Source organism: Tyto alba, unplaced genomic scaffold (genome assembly GCF_018691265.1).
Source record: "Tyto alba isolate M040663 unplaced genomic scaffold, T.alba_DEE_v4.0 Super-Scaffold_30, whole genome shotgun sequence".
Taxonomy (NCBI): domain Eukaryota; kingdom Metazoa; phylum Chordata; class Aves; order Strigiformes; family Tytonidae; genus Tyto; species Tyto alba.
In genome coordinates, this window is record NW_024881305.1 from 575,770 (window position 1) to 593,462 (window position 17,693).

The following is a 17,693-nucleotide window of genomic DNA, read 5'->3' on the forward strand; positions in this document are numbered from 1 at the left end:
CCCTCAGGCAGAACAAGATGTCATTGTCCTTGCTGCATCTTGGGAATGGGCCCAGAGCTGTGCCACACCTGAGATCTGCCTTTGGGGGAGAGCAGGTTGGCATGGACCAGAGCTGGGCTGGGGACCTGCGAGGGCCCCGGCATTTCAGGGATGAAGATCTGCTCACAGCCCTGTCCTCTTACTTCAGGCACAGCCTGGATGCTGCTGAGTTTTCTCAACCTCGCCCTTACCCCCGGTTTCTCTCCCTAGGTCCTGCCCCATCCCACTGAAAAGTTTTGCTCAACACTATGCGCAGAAGGCAGCCAAGTCTCACATGGGCTTCCTGAGGGAATATGAGGTGAGAGCTGGTCTGGGCAGGGTGCAGGGAGCACTTCCATAGACATATGTACTGGGGGGACCTGGGGAGTGATTGCACCTGGTCAGGCTGGGGGACACCCAGTAAGTGCCTCCTGAGTAGGTCCCATGCCCCAATTTCCACATGCCTGGCTGCCTGGCAGTGTTCCCTCTTCACAGCATTGTGGCCGCAGGCAAATCACTCCCTTGTGCATTCTGTACTGATCGGGGTCTGTCCTTCCCAGACACCATACAGGGTAGGGACCTACCTGAACACCATGCTCCTACAGAGAGCTGCAGCCATCTCCTGACAGCGTGGAGCAGACCTGGGAGCCCACCCACCTCCAGAGGTGGTCATACAGCACCCCTGCTAAGGCTTCTGCATCTGCAACTATAACCTTCCCTCTGCTGAGGGCAGGTGTCCTCAGGAGTCTCCAGTTCCTCCTGCTCCTCCTGACCCTTCCCCACTCACTGCTTCCTCCACTCTCTTTCACTCTGGCAGACTCTCCTAGAGGTTGTCAAGGAAGAAGCCAGCTCTGCAACACCATCTTCAGGCAACCAGCAGACACGGCCGTCTTCCAGCATCCTCCCATGTAAGTTCTGTGACATCTGGCATTTTCTTCCTTCCTCTACCTGCATGGAGCCAGGCTTAACCCGGGCTGCTGCTCCACAGTTCAAGAAAATATTTTGACACACTGAAGTGAGTCCACCAAAAGGCTACTGAGGTGTTTCAGGGGTGGAGCACATGATGTATGGGACTGAGATAGATGTGTTTATTCGGCCTGGAGGAGAGAAGGCAAAGCGGAAATCTTATTGCTCTCTTCAGCTACCTGCTCTGAGGGCACAGAGAAAATGTAGAGTTTTCTCAGAGGTGCACCATGGAAGGACAAGAGGCAATAGGGGTGATTTGGAAACGTAAACCAAGTCAGTATAAGGAAAAATTAATTCCCATGAAGGTGACCAAACACTGGAACAGGGACCCAGAGCATCTGCAGGATATGCAGATGTCCATCAGCTGAGACACTGAGCAACCTGCACTGCTTGTATCTGCTTTGAGCAGGAGGTTGGGATAGAGACCTGTCTTTTGGGGACCAATGTTCATAATCTGGAGAAGAGCACTGTGGAGGGGAACACTTTGCAGCGAAATGGTGAATGAGAGATTGCATTTCTGTGGCTGTGCAAAGTCAGGCAGTTGGTCTGCAGGAGCTGTGTGAACACAAGGCTGCCCTGGATCCCTCCACCTCCCATATATTTTGCAGATGATCGCTCCAGAGTGAAGTTTTCCCTGCTGGAACAGGGCCCGTTCTCAGGTCTCCTGCAGGTGTGGCATGTCCCGGTGAGTTGCCCACCTCTCTGCCTGGGTCCCACAGGCAGCAGATGATGCTGCCCCTTCCTCACCATGCCCTTCTCCCTGGGGAGCAGCTAGTTCCTGCACTGCTCACTGCCGCTGTGATCCTGGGTGGACAAGAGGGGACTGGGGGGACTGAGGATGTGTCTACACTCACCTGCCCAGTTTGGGCTGTCCTTACTTTCCTCCCTCTGTGCTTTCTTTTCTTTCATTGCCTCCTGACCTGATGAGCTTCCTTCCCTTCTTTTCCCGATCTCTCCCACAGCCATGGGAGCTGATGGGGAACCTGTGCCACCCACTCCAGCAGAAGAGTGACATTCTTGTTCCCCATCCAGGGCTTCAGCTCCAGCAGGGAGTATCTGGCTGTCCAGGGGCCTGACAAGTTAACTGTGGAGGACTTCTGGACCCTGGTATGGGAACAGGATGTTCACACCATCCTGACACTTCTCCCATGGCAGGAGAAGGGGGAGGTAAGGTGCCATGCCTGCCTGTGCCATGGCAGAGCAGCGATGTGTTTATGGAGTTGGAAGCTAGCACAGCTCTGAAATTTGAACTCTTTTCACTGCCTTCTGAAGCAGGGGTGCAGATACAGCTTAGCTAAAGCTGAACCTTTCCTGTGTCAAAGTGTTCCCACAGCTTGTCACAGGAGACAGGTTCTGTCTGCCCACCATGCAGTCCACAGCCCTGGACTCAGCTGGTAATCTTCAAGCTGCATCTCCCAAGGACAGCAGCTCCTGCCTCTGACCACCCAAGGTGGAGAGCATTTGTCGAGCAGATTCCCACTGCCAAGCAGCTCTGTGTTAACAGGGAAGCTGGCTGCAATTTTCTGTCATTTCCAAAACTCACTCAGGGTTTAGCTAGGGGATGAACTGACATGTTGGGGGTGTTCTCGATCCAGCCCCATCACAGACCCCTAAGATGGTGACTGATCTGAGAGATGGTAACCCTCAACATGAAGCCAAACTCGCTGTTGCACACAGGTCACAAGAGAGGCGTGCTGGCCCCTGGAAGGAGACTCTCTCTGCACAAAGATGCTGACCATCCAGTGTGGCACAGAGAAGCTCGTCTATGGATGGAGGTGTATTCAGCTCAAAATCAAACACGTATGTGTTGATGGGGAGGCCTGCCTCCCACTGCTCAAGGTATTCTTCACTGCTAGCAAACAGGTGTGCAGGGACAAGGGCTGAATGGTCCATGGAGACTTGTCTGAGCTGCAAAATCAGACTGACAGCAGTCCACAAATGCAGGAGAGAATCTAGGTTGCAACATCCAGAACATCTGCTGAGTGGACATAGGAGATGTACAGGAGAGGCCTTGGAGGCTTCCCCTCGTCCTTGCTGATAGGTCTTTCTGACCTTTGAAAATACCCACACAGTTCTCAGTCTCCCTCCCAAGGTCAGAGTGCTGTGGGGAAGGAGAGCAGGTTGCCAGAGGCACCATACCCACTGGTGCCTCTGGCACTGCTGGTGACAAGCAGTGCCCCAGCAGATTGCCTGAATAGCTTTAGGGAAGCTAGCAGTTAGCTCAGGAAAGCACCTGACAGCCTAAGGTCTGGAGAGCTGGGACCCCTCTGCATCCAAACTCACCCATCCCTTCCCATAAGCCATGTCAACTCTGTGTCTCACCAGGAGAAGAAAGCAAAGGAGAGGCAGGTACAACAGTTCCTATACACGCTCTGGAGCAGCAGGAAGCAGCCAGATGTCCAGAGCCTGGTGGAGCTCCTCACTGCTGTCAGACGGTGCATGCCCCACTGGAAGAGAGCCAGCCCTCTCCTGCTGCACTGCAGGTACATTACATTACTGCTCCAGCCATGGGCAGCCTCCCAGAGCTGGTACCCACCAGGCTGCACAGTGCCTTGGCTTGGCCACCATCAAGCTTGCACCCTCCACCAAGGACCCCAAGGGTCTGGGACATGTTGAGACGAGGTGCATGGGAGCCAGGGAAGCACTGAGCTTGGGAGGTCAGATGAAGCAGTGCTCTGCCAAACACATGGGAGAAGGGAGGGCAAAGAGGGCTGGGCCAAGGGCAAGCGTGGATGGAGCAGACGTTCCCAGTCTGAGGTGCCCAGGCTATCCCTGGGCTTAGTGCTAGGATCCTGGGAGCATCTCTGATGTCCTCATCTGCTTGCAGCCAGGGAGAGCATACAGTTCCACAGAGGCCAACACAGATGGCACATCAGTAGAGCTGGCTTGGGTGAGGGATGCACAGCTCAGCAGAGCAGGGTAGGCTGGATCTCCAGACTACTTCAGTGGGCACTTTGGAGTCCCATCCCCTTGGTCAGCACAGGGCTCCCTACCACCTGGACCAGTGCTCACAGTCCTCTATCTCCCCCAGTACTCAGTTGCTGCATGTTTTTTCGCGGGCTTTCTGCCTTCTTGGCCTCAGAGAGGTTCAGCTCAGCCTGGCCTGGCATCAATGTCCCTCCCTTGTCCCTTGCAGCGGTGGCGTGAGCCAAATGGGGACATTGATCTCCTTGGATTGCCTGCTGCACCAGATGAAAGCTGAGAGAACTGTGGATGTCTACGGTGTAACCCTCCAGCTGACAAGAAGCTGCTGTCTCATGACCCCAACTCTGGTAGGTGAGAAGGAGGAAGGTGGTGGGCTGGGCAGAACAGAACATTGATGTGGAGCTGTCTGGAGCTGGCAGCATGCTGACCACTCCCCGGAGTCTACTTGCCACCTGGGAGCCCATCCAGCCTATGCAGGGAATTATTCCATGCTTCCTCCCCACCCTGCAGCTCTGCCAGTCACCAAGGACTATGGGCACTTTTCCTAGGGAAGAGCTTTCCATCTCCTTAGTTCTGGAGTTAAATAGGTTAAATTGTGTATGAGCTCACGATAAATGCAAGGGACTCTTCCCATTCTGCTCTGGCAGTCATGAAGCCCTGGTGCCATGCTGCGTGACAAACCTGCATGCTCACCCTTGGCCTCTGGACACAGCTGTCAGCCTGGATACCCAGAATCTGCTGGGTTTCCCCCGGTACAGTGCCTTTCCTTGCCATACCCCCCACACCCAGAGCCTGGTCCCAGCCCCTGCCTGCTGCCACAGCCGGGGCCACCTTCGAGGGAGTCAGTGGGACACCCTCCCACATTTGCAGCTGCCCAGCAGCTGTGTGGGCTGTGGCACTGTCTGATGGTGCTGCAGCCATGCCCTGCTGTGCTGTGTCAGCCAAGCCCAGCCTCACAGGCCTCCAGAGTGCCACTCCTGATGGGCACTGGTGGCGCAGATGCCCTCTGGACAGAGCTTGCTTTTGCAGTGACCGCTGAACGTGCTGATGCAGCATGTTGGAAACCCTCCCCACAGGGGACAGCAGAACTGGGGCACGTTGCTCCAGGGCTTCCCAGCTGTAGAGTCTCCTGCAAGCAGCTAATCTCATTCTTAATTAATGTGAACCATGTGCATGGTGAGAGCCAGAGGATGGCAAGGCATCTGCTGCCCCTGCTTGAGAGGTCCTTTGTATTTATTTCAGCAGCAGTCTTGCCAAGTGGAGACACAGTGTGCCCATAAAGGTACAGCAAGCACCAATCAAAAGCTGCTGCCCCACAGAGGGGGGTCAGCAGAGGCGGCTGCCTCCCCACCTTGCTGTGAGCAGTGGTCACTCTGATCCCAACATGGCCAGTGAAGGACAGGCAGGGCTGCCCTCCAGCCCCACGCTACTGCCAGGTGGCTACCAGCCTGCTTCATCACTGTGGGGGCTTTCCAGGACCCCTTTATCTCTGGCAGGGGCATGCTGCTGTCATGCTAGGGGCATCAGCTGATTTTTTGGGAGGGTGAGTAGCCAAACAAGGAGGAAGATAAACCTTTGAGGGATTGTCCACGAATAACTACAGGGTATTTAAACACCCCCAGCTCCAGTGCAACACACGTCTCTGGGGATGTGTTCTTGCATTTGACCAGGTGTTGAGTGTGTCTGGTCTGAAGTCAATCCTGGGCTGTCAGGCCTTCACAATCAGATCAGGCTTATTGAAAACACGCTCTGGTGAGCTGGAACCACAACCATTGTGTGATCCATGGCTTTTCCAGCCCTTCAGTGGGGTAAACCCACCACTGGCCAGGAATGAGTCTTCTCGTGACTTGCAGCTTAGCCAGCTCATTAGTAAGATGTTTGGAGGCCCCTCTGTCAAGTTCCTAATCCCCCCTTCCTGGCTACCATGTGATTTTGACCCACGTCATTTGCAGGCTGGCCCTGCCCTCCAGCTTTTTGCATTGAGTACAACCTCATTTACCTTTGCCACATCTTGCCTTTCCCAGAGCCCTGGCATGGCAGTGGTCAGTCCTGGGTGTTGCGTATCCTAGCACCATTTTGGAGCAGCCTGGCATTTTGGAGCAGAACCTCATATCAAATCCACAGTGGGCTTGAGACCTCTGGACCCACATTTGGTACTGATGGATCATTTGGTGATTTTAAAAGTAGAGAAACAGTGCAACTGGACTAAAACTGCCCAGATCTTTTTGCCTGCCTCTCAGAACTTGCAGAGATCTATCCTTATCCACTATCAGACTTGACTCAGGTACACTGAGACTACCACTAAGGGAAACTCTTGCTCCAGAGGTCTTCCCTCCTGGCCTCAGGTCATTGCCAGACCCTGTGCACTCCAGCAGGGCAGAGTTCTCCCCAGTTTCTGCCCTGCAGCACCACTGGAGTTGCCCTTTGGTCTTGTTTTGGATGCAAACACCATGGCACGTCCAAAAGCCATCAGGGCACTTTGAAGAAGTCAGATGACATTGTTCTTCCAAGTGTCAAATGGGGATGAGAGGAACAGCACAGGGATGATGAAGCAGGAAGAAACAAACACAGTATAACTACAGCTCCAGGCCTGATTCTTCCTTTCTGGGCAACTCTGGTGACACAGGACAAACATGGACCACTTGGGACAGCAAATCCCACTCTGCCATCAGACACTTAGTTAATTAAGACCTTTTAAGGCAAATTGCAGGGTTGTCCTGCAACCAGGACAGCTCTGTTAGAAACCTGACTCCAGACCCCGCTTTCTCTCTTGCAGGACCAGTACATGTTCCTGTACACCTGCATCCGGGACATCATCACTCAGAAACAGCCCTAACACTGCTCAGCACTTCCTGGCACTGTCCTGCCCTCCACTTCTGTGGGGTCCTGTCCGGAGCCAGGAGCTGGGTGAGAGCACCATGGGCTCTTGGCACAAAGCGAGTCCCCTATCGAGAGGGGACCTACCCTGCACTGTCACTGTGTCCCACAAGGTGTTAGCAGCGACATGGGGTCTCCTGAACAGAGGGGCAGTGCTGTCCTGCCATGCACTGCTGCAGCCCCTTGGTGCAGACATGGCAAGGGGCTGGGTGGGATGCTTCCCTGCTTTGGCCATCTCCTGGGGTTCCTGGTGCCTGGAAGGTTTGTTAACCCCACTGCGGTACACAGTGCCGGCTGTGGGGCCTCTGCGGTGCCTTGGCCCCTCAGCACAGAAGGGGCAGCCCTGGAATTGCTCCTGGACAGCCTTGGTGCCTGCAGGCTGCTGAGGTCAGACAGGAGCACTGGGCACGGCGGTTTCCGTGCGCCCACAGGTGCCGGGCGTGTTGAGGTCTCAGACAGCGCCGTGGGCAGAGCATGGCGGGAGCTGGTTGTTTTGGCTGGCAGATCAGTCTTAGGTACAAACAATAAACAGCCCTAGGAAAGAGTGTGCTTGTAAGGATGGGTTAGCTTTTGTGGGGTGTCAGTGATGCCAAGACCTTCCCCTGCTGCAGCACAGCAGCCGTTCCTGGAAGGGCAGATGTGCCCCTAGCCGTGGGCAGCAGATGGGGTGCCCCTGGCCACTCCGGGTACTGCAGCCCATGGCACACCGCAGCTTCTGCTCGCTCTCATCTGCTTCTGTTACTAAGGCAACACTTCTGCAGTGAGCCTCTAACCCACCCACAGCTTTATGAGGCAGAGGCACGTTTTTTGACGAAGACTGAGCTTGAAGTTGTGAAACTGCTGGCTGCCAAGGACCAGGGCAAAGCCACCTGGTCTAGCTGGCATGGTGTCAAGCAGCTGGCAGCCCTGTGGCTCACTGCAGAGCACTGGCTGCTGCTCCGGGAACTGGGTTGTCCGTGCAGCCACGTGTAGAGACACTGCTGCTCTCCAATCAGGGATGGCCATGCACAAGGTGAAATTGCAAGTAGCAACTTGGTTCATTGAGCTCCAAGTGCAGGTCAGAAGGAAGAGTTAAAAAAAAACAAAAACAAAAAACAAAACAACAACAAAAAGACACCAGATAATTTCACAAGCATATTCCTGGGGTAGAAGAAACCTGTTTACCCCCCTTCACACCTTCAGGCAGTATGGGGTTATGGTACAGTTTCAAAGCAGCACCCTTACCCCAGTCTGGGCCAACACTCCTATCCACAATACCATGCTCTGCAGGAGCTGCCTTGGAGTGGGGTGAGGAGACAACAGCTACCATGAGGAGATTCCAAAACCTACTGCAAGGAGTAGACAGCCCCAGGTGGGGGACTGGGCTGGCCACTCATCCTACTGCCCCTGTGTTTCTACAAACAGCTTCTCCATCTTCCAAAACAAGGATCTTGCTGTCTGCACCCCAGAGTGGGACACCCAGGGCACCTAAGCAAGCGCGACCATCAGCCACCCCAGCAGTGGTATGATGCCTCAGCTGGACCTGAATTTGATGCCCAGCACCTTTTCCCCCTCTCTCCAGATAACGTTTTCCTCTCTGGCCGTTGCTGTGCCCACCCCACCACCCACCAGTGCAGTGCAGCTGCCAGCCATGTGTTCAGGCAGGGGTGGGAACCTGCCTGCTGTCCTGCGCACCCACTGCCCACATGTAGACACAGGCAGTGCACAACTAGGCAGGAGCAGTCTCTCCAGGCGCACAGTATATCTTCCATACCACAGGCATGGCTTCTCTGCTGCTCAGTCCCCTCTGCCATCCTCTCCTTCCCTGGACTCCCTGCTCTACTCCCAGCTCCAATCTGCAGCACTATTGGGCTAAAGGAAACCAAGATGGTGCAGAGCCTTAGCCCCATACGGGGCTGTTTTTTCCCCCCACTGCTTCCCCCCCACCCTGGGGCCTCTGTATGTGCAATGCTGTCTTCACCGCAGGTCAGAGCATCCTGAGTTGCCATAACCACCATCATCCACCCTGACCTGGATTGCCATGGATGCCATCCAGCATGATGTGACAGGTCACTCGCTGCTCAGTCTGCACAAGTGGTCATAGCAGTAACATGTAGAGTTTCTGCTCCTGGTTGGATGCCAACATGAAAAGAGCTTTCCAGGAGGATGTGTAAATACTTTCAGCATGAAAATGCCCTGCAAAAATCAGTGGATATTCTAATGTGCACAAAAGGATTTATGATGGTGTCTTGGGAGGAGTCTGGCACTTGCCCATATGCTGATGGGAAGCCTGGTGTCTTTGTAACTTTCAAGTAACCAGTAACTGTTAAACTGTATGCTTGTGCTGCCCAACAAGTGTCACAGCAAGGAAGTGTTTGTTCCCAGTGGCCCTCCAGCCCAGGAGGCAAGATTGGTGGGGTCAAGCAGTTTGCTGCTCATGAGGTGCATGCAGTTTGTAGCAGAAGCCACCTGCCATGTTCTTCAGGGGCACCACGGAAGAACACACTGGTGTATCCTGGAGGCTTGACACAAAGCAAGAAAGCTGCAAAATCAAAATCTGGTCCAAAGAATGATGTTCCAGAGTTTTGAGTTGATAGGCTGATGAAGTTTAGACCTGAGCAGCATCACAGAATCTCACCAGTGTTGGGAGTTTTATCTGAAGAGCCCCAGAGAAGGAGCAGTCTCAAGGACCGTGTTACCTGCTGCCACACACACATAGGCCCATCCTTCTTAGAGTTTTCACCCTCCAGCTCCAGCCAGCCTTAAAAATGGTTCCAGGACTGCAATACAGTAGCCTTTCTGCCAGGACCTGCAAGTCCACTCTAACAAACCCCTACAAGGACAATGAAAGTGCTGGTACTTCCACACTGGGGCCCCAATCTCATCCACGTGTTAGAGTCCTCTCCTCACTGCCTTAGCCTTAGCACAACTGACCCACAAAGCACACAAAGGCAGAGATCCCTGCGCAGGAATGAGAGGGAGCTGCTGATGCGGGAAAGGTACTGATGCTCATTCCCTCAACCAGGGGACAGTTGAAGCAGACCTGCATCCAACTCCAGCACCTCTGTGCTGATGCTGTTGGACACAGCCTGTGGTTCTCATTTGCTATGGCCTGGCCCAGAAACCCCCGGCGCTGAGCATGGCTACGTCTCAAAGGTGTGTGAGGATGCGAGCTTTAGCCTCTTGCCCAACTGGCTCCTGTTCAAAGTGTGCAGACTCCACTGAACACCGACAAGTGTTTGCACCTGTATGTACCAGCATGGATTATGATGTGTAAAACACCCAGTGCTCTCAGTCTCAGAGAATTTAAAGAACATCTGTGGAGTGCCCTGACCTGCAAAGTGGGGCCAATCACAGTGACAGAGAAGATGTGAAGGAGGAGCCACTGCCATGAGGTAGCAGGAATCTTGTGAGGGGCACGGAAGCAAGATTACGAGGGGTTTTCCTCTCTACTCCTGGCAGCCAGTGCGTGGGGCTCTTACTGCTGGCTCCCTACGCTGGGTGGGTGGTCATTGCCCCTTTGGCTGTGTATCACCCCACAGTAGCCTGGGGTTCTGCAAAGACAAGCCCTCACTTGCACTGCCAAGTGCAGCAACCAGGGTCTCCCAACAGCCTGGTCAGGACTGCATCTTCAGAAAGGGGCAGCTGCCAAGGATGAGGAGGTGCAGGAACTCCTCTTTTTTCTATTTTTCTGCAATCAATCAGAGCTACCCCGTGGCTTTCAGAGTCATTATGCCTGAGGCTTTGCTCAAAGCCATATTCCCCATGGAGAGAGTCTGAGTCTGGCTCTACAGCTTGTGGCACAGGAGAGAGGCCTCAGAATGGAACAGCATTCCCAGGGAACTGCTTGTGGGTTCTTGCCTTTCATGGAGATGAGCAAGACAACTTCCACATGAGACAACTTGGCCAACCCCCCTCCCCAGTTTATCCTTAGCTGATAGCAGTGACCAAGCAAGCTGGGGGTTGAGTTCTGCTTGCACCTGCTCAACAGCAGGTCTCGTCCCAACAGGGCTCAGTTCAGCACCTCACTGTCTATCTGCTTTTCCAGATGGGCTGCTGGACCAGGATCTTCCTACAGCCCTTTGGGAAATTGCTCATGGGTCTGCTGTGTGTCCATGCACAGAGATTACAGTCCCAGCATGGGGCACAGCTATACACATCCAGGTAGGTCTGGTGCATGGAGCCAGGGCTCATGGCACAGAATTGCAAGGGGCGCTGGCGTGGAGTTGTAAGGAAGCAAGTGAAAGCCATGGTGGGCGAGGCATGTTGCTGTCTGCAGAGCTTCCAGAAGTCCAGGAGCAAGTGATCCCACAGCCCTCACATCTGGCTAGCACAACACAACAGTGTTTCCAGCAGAGCCAGAAAGCAAGGTGAACCTGCAGACATCTGAAGCTAAAGCACAGATGCTCTGGCAGGTATGAAGGGACCTCCTCATCAGTGGAACGGGCACAGGACCAGGATTTATCATGCAAATGGGCTGGCAGGTTTCACCCAGTGAGTTTGGTATGGCTGCATCTGTGGCACAGCCCGCGGCTCCACGTTTCACGTCCTGTCTAACCGGAGGCTGACTTGGTGGTGGTGATGAATTTACGACCTCCCACCCACTGCTGCAGCAGAGTCTGGAGCCACAGATGCTTACAGAGGGTGTCGTGGGAGCTGCGGTTTGGATGAATAATTTTCCAGCCCTGCAGCTCAGAGCCATGAAACCCAGAGGGGGAGAGAGAGACAACAAAACAGTAAAACAAAACAAGCCTGCAGCTCAGGCCGCCCAGCAAGTTCTGGGCTGTGCTGTGTTGTTCTTCATATTTAGCCTGCTCCTGTCTGGCAGGATCCACCCTCCTCCATCAGCCTCCACGCAGAGGTCAAGATCCTGGAGATGAGCAGGACCATGTCTGTTTGGACCCCCCTTCCCGTGCCTTTCCCCAGTTCCCATGGCTGCCAGAGCAGGGGCAGACTGCATTAGCATTGCCAAGTGACCGGAGAGCAAGGGTACCCAACCTTCAGCTCTCCTGGGGATCCACAGCCATGGCAGCCTGCTGGTGACTGCTGGGATCACAGCTCCTTGATCCCACAGCTTCTCCATTCACTGGTGCTGACCCTCTGCCCTAGGCTCTCCCCTGTCCTCTGCTCCCTCCAGGTCTGCTCCTTCCTCCCGATTGCAGCCACTGGCTGATAAGGGTCACCGTGATGTCCCTGGATAGGGCGATTGCCATCCTCCCACGGCAGTGGGTTCAGTGAGAGGGTCTGAGTCTCGCCCCACAGCTTGAACTACCCTGCGTTTCTCTCCACAGGGCCACGCATCTTGTCTGTAATGGGGACAGCAGCTGAACATGGGTCTCTCACACTGAAGAAAGACAGCTGACCACTGGGCTGTAGGTGGATCTGGACTCCCACCAGGGCTGGTGTGTCCCTCCCTCTGCCTCCCCTCCAGCCATGGCTGGAGGAAGTGAATGGGGCAGAGAAAGAAGGGCACAGGGTTGGGTGGCTGCAAAGTGTGCCCACGAAGTCACACCTCTGGCTGTGGCCATGCCACAGTAAGATGCTTCACGGCTGAAGCACAGACTGGGGGGTGGTTTTCACAGCCCTTGCCTCCCCTGAATGTGTTTTTCCTTCTGTCAAAAAAGTTTCCTAATTGATACCCCCATTATATCAGGATAAAAGAGGTAGGAGAGTTATCTGGGGTTGGAAAGGTGAGCCTGGAAAGTGGGAGACTCAAAAAGCTCCAGGTAACCCAGAGCTGGAGTGCCTTGAGACCTTTGAGCCAGAGTGGCTATCTCCTCTGAAAAAAACTGCTCAAGTCTGAGTTCAGGGTTCAGGGATGATGTGCAAACTCTGGCTGAGGGCTCCTGGCCTGGGTGATAGAGGATCTGAAAGTCTTTAATTTGCAAAGTCCATTCAGATCCTGCATTTCAGGACTTAAACCCTATCACTGCTGAAGTCAGTAGAAACTTTGTCACCAAGTGCAGAGGAGAGAGGATTTTGGTCTAGGATCAGGAACTGATTTGATTGGAATTAAGCCCCTACCATCATGAGCAATTCTGGACATGTCATTTGTCCAGATGTGTTTTGACAGCCCCAAATGTAAAACAACGCTTGGTGGGGAGACGGGAAGCCCTCCTCAGAGAGAGGGTTCCCCTTTGGGTTCCTTGACAAGCTTCCCCTCCAGCTCTGATGTGGGGCTTTAGCATGTCCTGAAATAGTTGGATTTGCTCCAACAACAGCCAGGAATTTGGTGTCAGTCTGGAGAAAGTGTCAGACCTATCACTCTGTTCCTGGCTGCAATGGCAGCTTTTATCTACTATTTCCCTGTCCCTCTCTCTCCAGCCTAAGCAGCCAGACACCAACCGCATTGCAAGCTCCTGACAATTTCTTGCTCAGTGAATTCTCCTTTGGGATCCAGGACTCTGGCTGAGCACACTATTAATAGACCTCTTAAAAAAAATCACACTGAAGAGATTCCTATTGAAAACTGCCATTCTGCTGAAATAGAGCCATTTCCTCAGGAAGGCATTGACTGCAATGACATTTTTCACATTGGTTTTGGAACAACACAGCCTGAAGTTGGAGGGCTTTTTTCTGTGTGTCTCTCTTTGCTTTGACTTTTCTGTTTGCTTTTTATTCCAGCTTGGCTGTGGTGTTTCATTTCCATGTCTCATTTCTTTGAGACCTGATAATAGATGTTAATATTCAAAGTGTTCACTTATTCCAGCATGTCGCCCAGCTCCTGGCAAAACCAAGTCTGGACATAAGTCGTTTGGACCAGAGAGCTTTTATGTTTCCATGATAAACCTGGAATTTCTGAATAAGTCCCTCTGGGTTGGTAGTGTTGCTTTTCAGCCAGCTCTCACTGAAACTGCAGTTTGCTGTGAGCAGTGCGGGCTGCACTGTGCCCTTCTTTAAGGCACCGGGAGCTCCAGATCCAGTTCATTCCTATTAATGTGAGTGGATGTTTTTCTGCACAGCTCACGTGTTTGCTTGTTGTCCTCTAGCTGCAGCTGTGCTTTGGGGAGATGGGAAGAGCGTTGCTCCACAGCAAGCTGAGCAGCACTGTCTGCTCACCTGAGCTGCTCACATGCTGGGGCAGCATCAGCCAGGCTCCCTGACATATGCTGCTGCACCCCCCCCCGTTCACAGAGACCTGCTTTTAAAGGATGGAGCTGAGACTCTGGGATCAAATACTGGGGGTTTGTGTGACACCTTAGCACGTGGTACCTCTGGGTGGCAGGTGACATCCCAGGTGATATTTCTCCTGCTGCCTCCACACTGCATAGCTAACAGGTCTTCCTGCAGCTTGCTTAAAAGCAGGAAAAAAGACTTGTGAAAATTTAGAGTACAGCATAAGTGGTGAACAAGGTCCAGCTTGTATGACCTGCTGCAAGTAGTTATTGCCTCTGCTTGTTGGGGGCATGGAAGAGGCAGGGGTGGTGGGAAAGGACTGCATTACTCATGCCAGCACAACATGCTCAAGGTGGTGTGGCTCTGGATCTCAGCCTTGGACCTGAGGAGACCTGGGACTCTGAGTACCAGCACTGGCCAGATCCTCTCTGTGGACCAGAAATTAAATGTCAAGCAAGCTTTGGGCTGTGGACTGTGGCTGGCAAGGCTTTTTAGAGCTGTTGGAACTTAAAGGCTAACGGAGTTGTTGCAGAGGTATACCTGCAGCTAAACCCTTACAACAGGCACTGATGTCCCCTCCCAGAGATTAAAAATGACTCTGTGGGCCCAGACAGGACAACTTGCTGCACTTTGACTTTGACAGCAGTGCTCTGTTTGCAGACTGGAGGGAGGTGATAGACAGTGCTGTGCTGTCGCTCCTCCCAAGATGCTGCCAATAATCTGGATATCCAGTTAGGAGCCTTCCCAAACTGGAAGACAGGTTGTGCTAGCTGAGTCAAAGGGCTGGAAGCTGTTTATTTCTGTCCTCAGCATGTGCCATACCCAGAGATCCTGGCACAAATCCAGAAGTGCCCTTCCAGATTTTAGAGGGTTCAGGATCACCCCAGTAGAATCCCAGTTCGGCTGTTGATATTCAAGGACAACCAGTCCCTACTACAGACCAGGAGGATGCTGCCTGTTTTTCACTGCCAAGGACATGGCAGGAACCGAGTGCACACTGGAGAGGACAAGAGAAAGGCGGTCCTTCCAGAAGGGCTTGCAGGGAAAAGAGGAGATGCAGGGAGTCCCAGGCAGTCTCAAAAAGCACAGGGACACCCAAAAAAAAAATAGGTATCACCAGGACTGGCCTGTGTGTGCCAGAGCATGCACTTATCCACCTCATCTATGACACCTGTGTGGAGGGGACACTCACTCCTGGGATGATAAGCCCTCCAGACTTTCTCACCATCCCTGGCTCCTCCTGAAGCGGGTCCTCCAGGTTCTGGGGAGAGCAGGATGCAGCCCAGACCAGGGGGGATGATCTGAATGCAGCAGGATCCAAGAGTCTGGTGCTTTGGATGTGTCTGTAAGCCCAGGGCATACCCCAGGGAGCCATTCGAGGTTGGGCACAGGGGCAAAGGCCAGAAGAATATTCCCAGTACCATTGCTCTCACCAAGGCCATCCAAAGGCTGAAATACCAGGGTCAGGCCATGTGTGAGTCTGAGTCCAGCAAGGGCTCTCAGAGGCTTTCCAAGATGTAAATGCAAACACTTGCAAACAAGCAGAAAGTCCTAGAGCCGAGCCTGGTGCTCCAGCTGCCTGACGGGGGCAGGGAAGGACCGGGACTGTAGGTATACATGCTACCTGATAGCGGGAAGGGCTGGTGCCAATGCAGTAAAAACAGAGGAGGACAGTTTTTCCCTGATGCCCAGGGCACAGAAATGCACAACCCTTAGAGGCACTTTAACTCCTTGCTCAGGGAGGCTCTGCTTGCAAAAAGCCATGGGGCATCCTGGTGGCTCCACATCCTGTGGAGAAGAGAGTCAGAGGTGCAGAGCTAGGTAGAAGATCTGTTAGGTGGACCAGAACCCTGGTTCAGTGTCCTACATGCTCGAAGGCCTTCCTTTTTGGAATGCCTACATCAACTAGGTCTGGGAGCAAAAGCTATGTCAAGTCTAGCACATGCAAGAGCAGCGTGTTGAAGAGGGAACCTCATCTCTGGTCCTACGTGGCTGTCCCAGGAAGAATTCCCCTCCCAGTTCAGATGTACCTTGAATCTGTCTGGCCCCAGTGCTTCTGCTCTCCGGGAGGTGGCTGACAGCAGTAGCTGATGAGAGATGATGCTGGAGATCCTGGGGAGGAATATGCTGCAATCCTGCTGCTCCTGGTGCTGGTACAGCTCAGGTGGAAGAGACAGTGAGCAGTGGGTATCCCCCACACCATGGCTACAGCTGAGGCAGCCACAGCCTGGTGCCAGGCACCTAATATCATGGAGGTGTCCACCTTGGGATTTGGCAGGGTGCCTGTGGTGGGAGTGATGCCCAGTTACTGTGCTGTGCAAAGGTGTGGCAGCTGCTGGACTCTCTGTGCCCTGCTGGCCTTTGCAGCCTTCTCCCATTGCAGATCCAGCACCCTTTTCTAAGCAGGTGCTTCTGCTCCCCAGAACTCCATAGCTCCTTGACACCCAAAAAATACTGTTCTGATGCACATCCTTTGTGTTTCAGGACACTCTGAGGCCCTGGGCTGGGCTTCAAGCCCCCACTCAACAGACTATTCCTCTACTTTGACCTCTGACCACTTTACCCAAGGTTAGAAAGGGCTCTTGGAGCAAACCAGCCACCTGCTTCTGGCATCAGTGCTGTGCAGCTCCTGCAAACGCAGATCACACATGCACCTGACCTTCATCTGGGCAAAACCGTTGCAGGCAGCACAGCTGCAAGAGCATCACGTCCCACTGTCCCGGAGAGCTCTCTGGAAAGGTCCCCCACTGAGCTCAGCACCATGGCACTGCTGCTCCATCCCCCTGCATCCGCACCCATGCCCCTGCCCTCTGCATGGGGATAGCGACGGGGCTTGCTTGTGAGCGAGGGTCAGACCACAGGACAGACAAACCTACAGCCCTGGGCATGGCTGCTCCCAGCAAACAGCTCCTTGTGAGCTCCTCACTCGCTTCTCCCCAGCTGCACCCTGACTTTCCAGTTGCAGCTGGGTTTAGCAGCCAGCACAGACACACAGAGTCCTTTATCTGGGGTTAGATTTCAGCGTCCCAAAGTCTGGAGCCCTTGAAGTGCTGGTTGGGTACTCCTGCCTCCCTATTTATGCTCCCCTGCCCTGCTATCTTTGCCCTCCCTGCCCTGCTATCTCACAAAAACATTGTTACAAAACAAGCACAGGTCCTGAAGCTATGAAAAGGTCTTTATTTGTTGAGGGTTTGGTTTTTGGTTTGTTTTTTTTTTTTTTTTTTTTTTTTTTCTCCCCCTTTCTTCCCTTTGAATGAAATTCCTGCCAGCTCTAAGAGAGAGAGAGAGGGAAAGAGTAGAAAGTTTAACTCCTCCCATTGGAGTGTCTCACGCCCCTGCCCAGCCCTTGAAACCCAATAACCAAGATCATTCAACAATGCCTTCCCTTCTCTGGCTGCATCCCTTCCACACTCCGACCTGCCGGAGGTACCCTGCCCGCTGCGTGCGAGGCAGCGGCATCGCTTCCCTCCACCCAGCCGAGCGCCGGGCTCGGAGCGAGCTGCCAGCACCTCGCACAGTCCTCACGGCTGCAGCCAAAGCCAGGATGGACAAGCTCTTCTTCTGGGGCATTCTTCTGGCCTCCTCTGCCCTTTTCCAGGCAGTGCCTGTGGAGCAAGGTGCTGCGCCCCCGTGTCCACTCCAGTGCCACTGTGAAGAGGATGGCATCATGCTCTCAGTGGATTGCTCCGAGCTGGGGCTTTCGGATGTCCCTGCCAACCTGAGCCCTCTAACAGCTTACCTGTAAGTACAGCCCTTGCTGGTTTTTTTTTGCAATGCTTTCTCTGGACCCCTTCATCAGCTGCAGTTTTCCT

General features: G+C 53.7%; 2 protein-coding genes across 4 annotated transcripts in view; both read left to right on the forward strand.

The window, feature by feature from the left end:
- LOC104363627 (receptor-type tyrosine-protein phosphatase V-like) overlaps nucleotides 1–7,331 on the forward strand; it is a 40,767-nt gene extending 33,436 nt beyond the window's left edge. For both annotated transcript variants that reach the window (XM_042800067.1, XM_033001929.2), the window contains exons 33-40: nucleotides 250–337; nucleotides 836–926; nucleotides 1,593–1,669; nucleotides 2,017–2,151; nucleotides 2,662–2,784; nucleotides 3,310–3,467; nucleotides 4,121–4,256; nucleotides 6,686–7,331. In XM_042800067.1, the coding sequence (XP_042656001.1) occupies nucleotides 250–337; nucleotides 836–926; nucleotides 1,593–1,669; nucleotides 2,017–2,151; nucleotides 2,662–2,784; nucleotides 3,310–3,467; nucleotides 4,121–4,256; nucleotides 6,686–6,745 (868 nt within the window). In that variant the 3' untranslated portion in view covers nucleotides 6,746–7,331. The remainder of the gene's footprint in view (nucleotides 1–249; nucleotides 338–835; nucleotides 927–1,592; nucleotides 1,670–2,016; nucleotides 2,152–2,661; nucleotides 2,785–3,309; nucleotides 3,468–4,120; nucleotides 4,257–6,685) is intronic.
- Nucleotides 7,332–17,238: 9,907 nt separating this feature from the next.
- The window catches only part of LGR6 (leucine rich repeat containing G protein-coupled receptor 6), a 146,355-nt gene continuing 145,900 nt past the window's right edge, over nucleotides 17,239–17,693 (forward strand). For both annotated transcript variants that reach the window (XM_033001990.2, XM_033001992.2), the window contains exon 1: nucleotides 17,239–17,622. In XM_033001990.2, coding sequence (XP_032857881.2) covers nucleotides 17,258–17,622 — 365 coding nt within the window. In that variant the 5' untranslated portion in view covers nucleotides 17,239–17,257. The remainder of the gene's footprint in view (nucleotides 17,623–17,693) is intronic.